The following is an 11,747-nucleotide window of genomic DNA, read 5'->3' as shown; positions in this document are numbered from 1 at the left end:
TAGCAGAATATCAAAAAAGTTTTGCGCACAATTGTAATGAAAATCATCCTTATAATTTCACCATATAAGTTTATATAACTGTATGTATTTGTACTTCCACAGGAAGTTTCCTCGCCTGTCTCTGTCCAAACACTACATGGCACAGATTCAACCCAAAATGCTCACCAGACATGTTGTACGGCTCTTGGAAAAATTCAAAATTGACCAAAGTGGGTGACTAACACGTGTCACTTTGTTTTAATGTGTTTTGTTCCTTTTCCACACATTCACGCTCCTACATCTTCTTGTCAATATAGGCCTCTGTCCAAATGCTCTTCACAAGAGGAGACTGGACTCTCTGCGTTATCTTGTGTATAAGACATTTGGGGACGTAAGTGATGCAGCAGAGTCTTGCAGCCTGCAGACTTTTAAAGCCATTAAGTCACTCTTAACATTGAGCTTAACTGTCAATTTCTGTACAGACTATAAGATATAATGACAGTAGTAAACCTTAGGTTTCTTTTGTGGGTCTTTTTTTGGTAGAAAACCATGACAGAGGAGAATTGGACAGATCACGTGCAAGTAGGTTTTAATCTGATTATGCTTATTAGATTCTTTTTTCTCGCACTACTACGTTTTTAAAGATGTTCAATGTTTAAGTTTGTTTCATATGTGTACAGTATGTGGTGGCAGATGACCTCGAGCTTCAAGTCCATTTGGTGGAGCTGATGGTGAAGTACAGCAGTCTTCAGAAAGCCTCACAGTGGTCACTGAAATACAATATCCCTAAAAATCGACTTTCTCAGGGGGTATGGGAAATGCAGCAGAGTCTGCCACCTGCTCTACAGTGAGTTAACCAAAAATTTGCAAAGACTCATCCTACAATAAAACTAAGTGACCTATCTTAGTGTCATTGTAGATCACTTGCAATAAATAATTTTTTAGTTTTATGAAATAATAAAAATAACTTCCAGTTTTTTGTATTTCATACTTTCTATAGATATTTTGTGTTTTCCCCCTATTTTTCATATTCCTTTGCTATATTTTAGTTGCACACATTTTCTCTTTGTGCTCAGACAGATATGTTTGAACGATCTCACACAAGAGGAGGAGTGGATCCCACCTCAGTCTCACTGCCAGAAGTTCTACCAGGCGCCTCTCACCAAAGACAAAGTCCACTTTGTAGATACGCTGGAAACTCTGCAAAGATGTCAAAGCATTGTCCTAAAGGTACAGAGATCTACCTGTTGCTTTTTTAAATTATATATGTTTTTTTATATTGGCACATTCTATTTGTGTGTCCTTTTCCAGGAGAGTGGTGTAGTAGGAGTTGACATGGAGTGGCAGCCTACGTTCGGCTGTGTCACTGTTCAGAAAGTTGCTCTGATACAACTTGCTGTTCTTAACCAAGTTTTCTTATTAGACCTTTGCGCAAAAGGATTCTGTCACCAGCCTGATCTAGTTGGTTTCATCAGGGCCTTGTTTTCTGAACAAAATATTCTGAAACTGGGTAAGTAACAGCCAAATGAAATGGTAATTGGTTTTATACAGGGAATGAGTTTAAATACAAAGAACGTCTCTTAAATCTCTTTAAAGGTTATGGTATGACCGGGGATCTCAAGTGTCTCTCTGCCACCTGGCCTGAGTTATCAGAGGAACCACTGAAGATGGAGGGAATGCTCGATCTTCTTAGAGTACACCAAGAGGTGCCTTTGTCCCATCAGTCACGTAATTTCTACAAACTCAACTAAATCAATCATTTGGTCAAACATAATATCCCTTTATTATTACAGGTTTAACATTTCTAATGAACTAATGTAATCTAATGGTGTTAGCAATTCTAAGGCTGTTAATGTCCAGTTATATCAAACCTTCAAAGTAGAAACTCTTCTTTTAAACAGATTCTACATCTTAACTTCAAAATAATTTCTAGGTTTCCAAAGATCTATTGAGATGAATATCATAGATAGAGCAATCAGTGATTTATGGTTTATTTCCTATCTCCTGTTGTAAATTGTGCCTTTCATTTCTCTTTTAAAACTAGAATTGCCTGTTTCTTTTTTTTTCTTCTCGTGTTTCTTTCTTTAGTTGTCATCATTTATTTTTATTAGCAGTAGAGGCAACTTTGCAGTGGGTGCACAAAAGAACATGCGCTATTTTTAGACAAAACAATGACAGAACTGAAATTTCAGTTCTGTGATTATATTAGTTATTTTCACAATATTTGCAAGTAATATAACTACCTTAATAGTGAGATTTCCAAAAAGCTCCAGTCATTTCTAAATCCAGCTTGTTCTTTTCACCAAAAAGTCAAGAAAGTCAAGTTGACAGTGAAAAAGGAACCAGATGAGGTGCTTATGACACAAACTTTATGGAGGTTTCATGTTTCATATCTCTGGGGCTGACGCTGAGCTGGACAGAGATTACAATTATAGCCTTTAAAAAGGAGTTAAATTGGTTTCAGAGCTTTTGAATTCAAAACAAATAAACAATTAGTAGTTAATTTAGATTTTTTTTCTTAGCTCAGTAACATCATCTACACTGAAGAAAGTTAAATTTCTTTTTGGCTCTCTAGATCCAATACCTAAAAAGATTAAACATAACTTCTTCATCTGTAGGTAATATTCAATCTTCTGACACTACTGGTATGTTTTGTGTTTTACCCATTCAGATTCAACGTGGAAAGGTGAATCGAGTTCAAAATGCCCCTAGAGAGGTCCTGGTTAGTGAGGACAGTTCAGAGAAAGGTCTCAGTTTGCTGGTGCAGCAGGTCCTGGGAAAGCCTCTGGACAAGACAGAGCAGATGTCTAACTGGGAGAAGCGTCCACTGCGCATCAGCCAAATTAGATATGCAGGTATGGCATTATGCATGCACAGTCAGACAATAACAGAGAGCCAGATGGTCGCTGCTCTCCTCTCCATAGAACATCAGAGATTATTTTGTTATCCCCTGACAAAATGCAAACTGATAATTCACCCCCATTGGCCCTTCTCTAGTGGCAGATGCCTACTGCTTGCTGGATGTGTACTCGGCTCTCTCCAGCAACCCAGCGAGCTTTGGGCTGCCTGCTGACCTGCGCAGTATCACTTCAGGCCAATCAGAGACGAGCAAAGACAAGCAGAAGGAGAAAAGGGGCAAGAAGACAGCACAGGTTCCTAGGAAAGAGGTAATGCTACAGCTGGGAGTTCTGTGACTACTAGGTATTGCTTATATTTGGAAACATATGTTTCTTTCTAGTCTATAATGTGAATGATTTTCACAAAGCATGTCACTGAATATGTCTAAGAACAATTCATCAATACAGTTCTATTTCTAAATGTATAGTGCCACATTTTATGATGCCACTTTAATTGATGTTACTTTAAAACAAGTAAAAAATGTAAACATTCCTCCTGCTTGCATTATCATAGATAGTTGGATCTTTTTCTCTATATTTGGTTTCCAGGTTTGTTCTATAGACTTTAGCTAAGCTCAAAGAGTCAGGATACTCTTTGATTCATGCAATAAAGGTCTTCATTTAGGTGGATATCAAATTAAAGTGTTTTATGGCTATGCTGTTAACGAAGTCATGTCAGTTTGCATAAAGAATTGCCAGAATGTGAAGCTTAATAAATTTTTTATAAACTCTGAAGAAATGTACAATGTTGTGTTGTTATAAAATAGCATACATATATACAAATATAACTTCCGTTTAAAATTTAATTGATATAAAACAGTCTCAAATGTTGAACAGGAGTTAAAAAAATAATTTTTTTAGCAACACTACATATTCTCCACACAGATATTATTATCTGCGTGGAGATTCATTCATTGAAAAAATTCATGCAATAATTTCAGTGAAATATTTGATAAGTCAGCCACAAGCATCATATATTATAAATTTAGGTTTCACTTATGACATGAATTTCAAACTTTGAAGGTTTTCTGTAGTATGTATACAACTATTGGATTTGTAAACGAGTTCTGGGTGAATTCAGGTTTTTCTGAAGCCCCCAAGCCAGCAGGGGGCCCTAAGCAACAGCAAAGTATGCTTATAAACTCAGCAAAGACTGGATATGGTAAACATTCCAGACATTATTCCTGCTATCCCATCTCCCTATAGGGAAGCAGAGTGTAAAGAACGAAGAGCAGACTTATACCCCAAGACATACTTAATTTTTAAGTTGATCATTGTACTGAAATCAGAACCCTGATTAATTCAGCTCAAAAAGACTGAATTAAGGATTTAAACCTGTTTGAGATGTTCCATGATTGGGATAAATTCCAGGAATAATTAAGGATTTTTGATGGTGTCTATGCAAAAAGGTTAAGTGCAGTTAGCACATCTTTCCTGCAGTAGATACGCTCTTGGCATTTCATTTAGTGCTTTCTTATGAGCCTTTAGCCCATCTTCATGTTTGCATATGATTATTAGTTACACAGACACCAGTGATTATTTACATAAAAACTGAAAGTAGGAGGCGGCTCACCACCATTGATCTTGTGAAACACATTTTGAGAATAGAACATGCAAAGCATCTCCAGGATAAATAACAGATTAAGTTAGCTTTATTCTTTTGTGCAATCCCTTGTAGTCATGCAATTCATTTGTAGACCTACAGTGCACAAATGATGCCTAAAATGCAACCCCCAAATCAAAACCCAGCAATATGCCTAATAGGAACTGTTTAAAATCTTTATAAAGGTCTTCAGATTCATACTTGGATATTATTGGAGGGAAGGCAAGGCATAGATTTTTATTAGTATTTTTAAATGCATATTAAAGGGCTATTTAATCACTTTAAAAATTGATATGAGAGTCCCTGCTAATTTAAAACTAACTGTAGTTTTAAAAGGATGACAAAACACAATCAAATACAAATTTCTTACAGATTAATGATGGATTAAGGATATGATAGATTAATGAATCAAAAAAATCAAATAATATTAATAAAAATAGGTTATTAATAGTTATCATCACGGCAACATTTTATGAATAGTGTCAGAATTTCATGTTATCCTGATGTTGTGCTGCTCTAAATGCTGCCATTGTGGAAAAGTGAGACATTTTATTACTTTTTTTGTATTTTGAATTGTGGAAATGGCTTTAGACCATTTATCCTCCTTAGAGTTGGTGTAGTGCAGTTATCTCACATCCAGACTATAATCAGAAACCATAACCTGCTCTATGTAAAGACTGTGCTAATTTGACAATTCTTAATTCTGTGATAACCTGTGACCTTTTGTGTGACTTTTGTGAATGAATAAAGGCAACCTCCAGCTGAAGACCCTGGGTTTGAGCATCTAGCCTGCAGGGAGAGACAATGAGCATTTGACAAAGGCCCTTCACTAGTTCCTATCAGCTCCAGGGGTGCAGTTGTATTACTCACCCTGTGCTTTGACCTCTCTGAACTGAGGTGCAAGTGAAAAGAAAATCCCCCTACAGGGATCGGTTAAATATCACATTATTCTCTGTGTCCATTTAGGAATGTCAGGGGGCTCAGAGGGTCAGTCCCCCTCATTCTGACACACTGAAAGGCCTCCTGTGTGGCGAGCAGCCCTCAGAAGACACTCCACCCCTACCCCCCCAACAGTTGCGGGTGGTGTGTGACAACATGCTGCAAGGACTGGGAAGATATCTGCGGTGTTTGGGAGTTGACGTGGTCATGCTGGAAAACACTGACGATCACAGAGTGGCAGCAAAGGTTGGTTAGAGGGCTGTTAAGAGGAAGTGCATTTTCTTTTTTTCACAAAGAAGAAAAACTTACAAAAATATTTATAAAATGTACCAAAATACCACAAAAAATCTAAACAATAAATCTGTAAAGTAAAACCTTTACCACAATTTTTTTTTCTTAAAAATAATCCTGGTTTTGGACAGACCAAAATCTACTGATCTTGTCCAAATGTTGTAACATGATCAACACCCAGTTTACACAAATAGCCACGGATACTTGCTTTTTAGCCACAATCCAGATTCTTAAGTGAAACGTTTATAAATCTTTTGCGCTGCATATATAAGTTGTTTGAATGTGTGATGTCATACTTAACCACATAAAGTCTGGATGCCCTTTTTGGGTACTTGAGGAGTTTGAATGTTTCCACCTATTGTTAGGAAAATGTTGGTGACATCATCAGCTACACCATTTTATTGTGATTTTAGAGGTCTCTACGATTGTGTGATTCAGCAGCTAAATGTAGCTACAGCACATGTACGGCTTGTACTCTTTCCCATTAAATTATCCATACATCCATTCTTTCACTTGGTTGTGCGTCCATCTACCTATAAATTTGAATATTTTTAAAGGAGCGTTAAAAATCATGGAATTTTAACATGAAATTGTGTCTGAACTCAGTTAAATGTCCAGCACTTACAGTTACTTCAGACTAATGAAAATCCCAGGTACTGTGCAGTAAATTAACAGAAAGATTTTTTGTGTGCTTTCAGTTGGCACAAGATGAAGGCCGTGTCATACTCACATGTGGTCAGCCATTCCAAACTGTAAGTACATGCAAAGTCAAGTGCAATGTAAAATCCAAATGTGTTTCCGTAGATGCACTCGCTCCTGATTATTATCCCTATTTTTTGTTAACATGCTTCAACTGTCTTCCAGTTACGTTCCCAGGTGGGTGAAGGTCGCTGTCTGTCCTTAGACTGTTCAGAGAAGGCCAGAGACCAGGCTGTTCGAGTCCTAAGACACTTCAATGTCCAGCCTACTCCCAGTGACATATTCAGCCGCTGTCAGGTATGTTTCCTTGTAATTTTGTTCTCCTGTAGTCTAGTGCAGTGCAAACATTGTATAATGGTTGAATTCTTGTCTTTCCTGTTAATAACATTTAAACTAATTTACCTCTACCCAGACATAAAGCCTTACTTATACATAAAAGTTGACATTTGGTCTCATCTGACCACAGCAGAATACCTTTGCAATGAACAGTAAGTAGCACCTCATTAGGGCTTCAATCATTATAAAATGAACCAAATGGTAAGCATTATAACAATCATATTAGTTGTGATAAAATACACATTTTCTTCACATATGTCTTTTGTATCCATGCCAACCACTGTCTTCCCAATGTAAGGTTTTGCATAATCTGCATAATGATTTTTTGTCAATGTGGGCAGGTATTGCATTGAGACGCCATCCGGCAGTGTGAATGTAAACAGTCATTTTTGTTATTAATATTCAATAGATTGATTTTGCTGGGACAAGATATTTTGATGCATTGTGCAGTTCTACATGTCATAAGGATGACACAGGGAAAACTAAATTTTTTCATCCTGGTATAAAGATGCTGCACAACTGCATGTATACAATACATTTATTTAATCCTACATTAAGTTGTAACTCTGTTGATAGAACAATTTTTGTTGTTGTTGAATCAAACCACTCTATGAGAAAGAGGAAACACATTTCTAAAGTACTTCTGTTTTAAAACTTGTTCAGTAATCACTAAGTTCTCAATTTATAATAACAAAACCTGTGGTGGTCATTCTTGTCTCAAATGCAAAACAAAAGCAGAACACAATAACTTGCAAGGATGGGAAAGCTAATAGAGGAGAAACTGTCATTTGTGCTGAGATGTTTGTGAATGGGGAATATATTGGACTTTCCTGGAGATAAAAACCTAAAACTATGCAGAAACACATTGCTATGCACTGTTTTACTTTGTATACACTATTGGGTCTGAAACAAGCTGCTGCATAGCTGTTAAGTTGACGAAAGGTTGAGTAAGATGCGGAAAAGATGGAATGAGAAAGTGATTAGTGTGTTGTTGGCAGTAAATTGGGCAGTACAGTGAGGTTTAGAGGTCAAAAATAGCTTATTTTAAATGATTAACTAAAGGAACAACTTTCGTGTGGAAAGCTATAGATTAACGTTTTGGTATATCTAATTAGTATACCTCCTGGTAACCTCCTTGTGGAGGTATTCCAGGCATGTCCAGATGGAGGGAGGCCCCTGAAGCAGACTCGGGAGACACAGAAAAGGATTGCATTTCCCATCTGGTCTGGGAATGCTTTGAGACCCACAGCGGTGACTGGAGGATGTGGTAGGGAGGACAGACGTCTGGATTACATCGATCAGCTTGTGGTCACCAGAGCTTTGAATTGTACTGGTGCTAAACAGTGGAAAGAAATATTCTAAGCAGTTGTCAATGATTTGCTAAATATAATTTTAAGGACAGCATTTGAGAAAAATGGAAAGAAAGTAAGAAAGGAAAGCATTTATATTTCAGAAGATATTTGAGAAACACAAATATTTTTTCACAAGTAATTTCATGTCAAAAAACAAAATCTGCTTTTTATTGTTTAATCTACAGAAACTATAACGGTTCAAACTTGAAGTACTCTAAAGAATCCTCATCCTATCATACTCAGTGATTTTAAACTAACAGAGGCAGTGTTTTTAATAGTTTATTTTTTCACACAGATTTTTTTTATAGTCAAGTTGCAATCCAATAGAGAAATGTAATTTATAATGTTGCTGTTGATCCACATCATTGAACACTAATTCTTTCTAACTACCTACATGTTTGCCATGTTTGTTGAGGCTGGAGAATAATTCAGATATTGCTATCAGTGATTTAGTGATTTATGCTACCTGACCTGCAGATGTCTCTGTGGGTGGCTGTTTAGGGAAGCCGTGTGTCTGCTGGTGACTGTGTTTGTGTGTGTGTTTGTTCTTGTGGTTTCAATGGGAATCTTTGCGAGAGGGTTCCTAAACCTGGGTGTTCTGGCCTGCTCCTGGAGGAGGAGACAAATGTATCAAGATACGCCACAAACTGCGTCTCTGTCAGGCTTGAAATGTTACAAATGTGGACCACCATGATGCTTACTGCTGTCTAAATTCAGCTAAACAACTATTTATAATTAAGTAGAATATGGTTCACTCCTGAAACAACATAAAGAGGGTCAAATTGTATCTCTAGATGAATTAAATGCTTTATTACTCCAGTACAGATGCAAACAAAGCCAAAGAAAGAAAACGTTCATCCTTACTTCTGACATAACTTTCTTCATTAGCACATCTGGAATCTCTGTGAAGAAATCTATTCTTTCCTAGTTTGTCTTATACTGTTTTACTGTAAAGTTCGAGTTTGATTTTAATTTTTCTCCTCAATGTGACAACTCTAACACAATTTGGTACTTTGCTATTTGTCCTTATGTGTTACACAGATCTAGAGAGGCTCACCCTTGGGCTGTGCTGTGGCCCACCCAGGCAAACTCAACCCCTTTGTTGTCTGATTGTAAAGCTTTCTGATTAGCGTTGGATGGGTCAGTTTCCCTCCTTTGTCACCGTTTGTCTTCTTGTCATTCATATACACAAGTGATGAATGTCACATGAAAAAAGAAAGTAAAAGAGAAGAAATACCAGAATGACTTTATGATTTTAGAGGCATTAGGAAATGTGTTTTTGATGAACATACTAGAACTCCCTGGAGTCCAAAAGTATCAAAGTAATACTGTTTGTCTTCTTACTTCAACAATAAAAAAATACTGCATTTAATTTATTTTCCTAGTAAAATACCTACTTGGGTTGGAATGTCTTGTGTTACTTTTACTATGAACAATCTCATATAATCTAAAATAAGAGGTCTTTTACAACATTTACATAAGGAAAGTAATTTTGTATTACCTGAAACATATGCCATTTATTTATTTAGAGACACTTATATTTCTAGTTTCTAAAAAAGAATCTCAACACAGTGATTAAGTAAGAAACTTTATTGAAGTTGCAGCTACAGTCGTGCAGTTTGTTTTGGTTTGTAGCAAGCTGTATTTTGAAGTAACTGGTTTGGGGTTTAGTTTAATTGTAGCTACTTTGTTATCTCAGTCACACACTAACAGACAGGTCCTTTTGAAGCCTGGACAGGCCCAACCATTCCTGTTTGTTTTTCTGTTTTTCTGCACCTTTAATCAGATGTCAGTGTGTGTTTATATGAACATAAACTAAAACAGAATTATATCTGTAATCAGTTGATTTTTTTTTCTGTTGGTTACCGACAGACAATTAATGACGACAAATGAAGGTGAAGAATCTTAATTTAAAGTAACTCGCAATATCCATGCAAGTGTGTGTTTTCACTTGTTAACTAAAGTGGAGGGGAAAAAAACTTTGTTCTTGGACTTTAGCCAACAATAGAAGAGATACCTTGGCTTCTGAAAAGAATTTACAGCCCTGATGAAAACAGATCAGGTATCACTTTAGGCAACCAAAGTACCATTTAACTTAGTTATGACTTTTTCTAATCGATTATAATCAGTTAGTGGAGGAAAATCACTGTTTTTCCTTCAGTAATTGCATTCTCAACCTGCAACAGAAAGCTACCACTTGAAAATAGCTAAACACACAACTATTTTCCCTCAGGGATTTGAAGGCAAACAGAAAGCCAAATCAGTACTGAAATAAATCTAATTTTAACCTTTGTTGTCTGTAGTGGAGTTGACAAAGTTGCTAAATATACAAGTATGTGTAATATTTTCAGTTGGTTTTATCAGAAAATCACTGATAAAGCTAAATTAGAACTTTCGAGCCACAATTTTAAAAGGTTTGTTTGGTGCAAAAATAACTGTGTACCCCCAAATGAACAGCATACTGACAGTAACACATGGTGGTGGCTGCCTCATGCTCTGGAGTGAAAAAATGAATGGAGTTATGGACAAAACATTTAGGTATCTGCTTGAATGCTGAAGATAAAATGTAGGGTTTGCTTTTCAACTCTACAGGGTGTGAAGTATGATCAAATCAACAAGTTGGGATTGTTAGATTCCTAAAAATACTGAATCCTGAAAATAAATAAAAGCGTCATTCTACAAAAATTAAGTGCTTGCATAAGTATGCAACTAAGTTAATACAGAATATTTGTTTTTTACATTTTGTCCCCATTACATTTTCTTGTTTTCCTGTTGACTTGGACAAGATATGTCTCATATTAATGGCTACAAAGGTTTAATATTTGCCTATCATGGCCATATTTATTTACATTATATGAAGTGGCACTTTAACAGAGGTGTGTAAACTTTTGAGACAATTTTAACATTGCACAGCCTATAGTTGCACAATTGCTTTGTTTTCCCACCACTAATGCCTGCTGCACCTAAACTTTACATGCATGTACACACTCGCACACACTTCCGTTGGGTTGTGCAGCTCCATGAAATGTGACCACTAGCCTTCTATAGACACGTTGAGATTGTCTGTGAGATAAGTCCAACAGACGCACAGCACAGTGATGCATCTGCGCAATTCAGATCTGACAAACATGCACAGATAACATCATATTGTACACACAGGCACCTCAGAACCTTCAAAGGCTCAAAAGGCTTGGTCGCACTTCTGTTCAGGCTCAGCTGTAGACGCTTTTGCAGTGAAAGCGCTGGTTCCCACGCACTGCACTACTGGGGAAGTGAAAACAAGAGCAACAGGAACCGCCAAACTGTGAGAGGGAGGGGCAGGAGAGATGGAGGGGGAGTGGGGGTTTGGGGGTGAGAACAGAGGAGATGGCAAGGAGGTAAAAACGATGGGAACAAGTTTAACCAATTGAGAAAATTTGGAGGAAAATGAGATGTGGAGGGAAAAAACACTGGAATGGATTGCTTTGTGGGCAAAGGAGATGAGAGTTCATTAAATGAAGGATAGCAGGAGGAAGAAAGAGTGAAGGATAAGGAGGGGTGGAAGAGAGCAGGGTAGTAGAAAGGACTCGTCCATCCTTTGATCTTCTTGGAGAGCCGCAAGCTGAGAAACCGGAGGAATGTGAGAGGCTGAGACACAGTTAATGTTAACCT

At 37.0% G+C, this 11,747-nt stretch overlaps 1 protein-coding gene across 4 annotated transcripts in view; it reads left to right on the top strand.

The window, feature by feature from the left end:
- exd3 (exonuclease 3'-5' domain containing 3) overlaps positions 1-11,747 on the top strand; it is a 40,691-nt gene that overhangs the window by 7,860 nt on the left and 21,084 nt on the right. For all 4 annotated transcript variants that reach the window (XR_006368576.1, XM_044095795.1, XM_044095796.1 and 1 more), the window contains exons 8-19: positions 103-209; positions 297-370; positions 523-561; positions 660-826; positions 1,056-1,209; positions 1,291-1,489; positions 1,576-1,685; positions 2,651-2,834; positions 2,977-3,146; positions 5,446-5,664; positions 6,408-6,461; positions 6,574-6,705. Coding sequence is in view for 3 of the 4 variants with exons in the window: in XM_044095795.1 (XP_043951730.1) it covers positions 103-209; positions 297-370; positions 523-561; positions 660-826; positions 1,056-1,209; positions 1,291-1,489; positions 1,576-1,685; positions 2,651-2,834; positions 2,977-3,146; positions 5,446-5,664; positions 6,408-6,461; positions 6,574-6,705 (1,609 nt within the window). In the remaining variant the exon portion in view is untranslated. The remainder of the gene's footprint in view (positions 1-102; positions 210-296; positions 371-522; positions 562-659; positions 827-1,055; positions 1,210-1,290; positions 1,490-1,575; positions 1,686-2,650; positions 2,835-2,976; positions 3,147-5,445; positions 5,665-6,407; positions 6,462-6,573; positions 6,706-11,747) is intronic.

The sequence above is a fragment of the Gambusia affinis genome, linkage group LG17 (genome assembly GCF_019740435.1).
Source record: "Gambusia affinis linkage group LG17, SWU_Gaff_1.0, whole genome shotgun sequence".
Lineage (NCBI taxonomy): Eukaryota > Metazoa > Chordata > Actinopteri > Cyprinodontiformes > Poeciliidae > Gambusia > Gambusia affinis.
The sequence above is the reverse complement of the archived record's forward strand: the minus strand, read 5'-3'. Positions and strand labels throughout refer to the sequence as shown.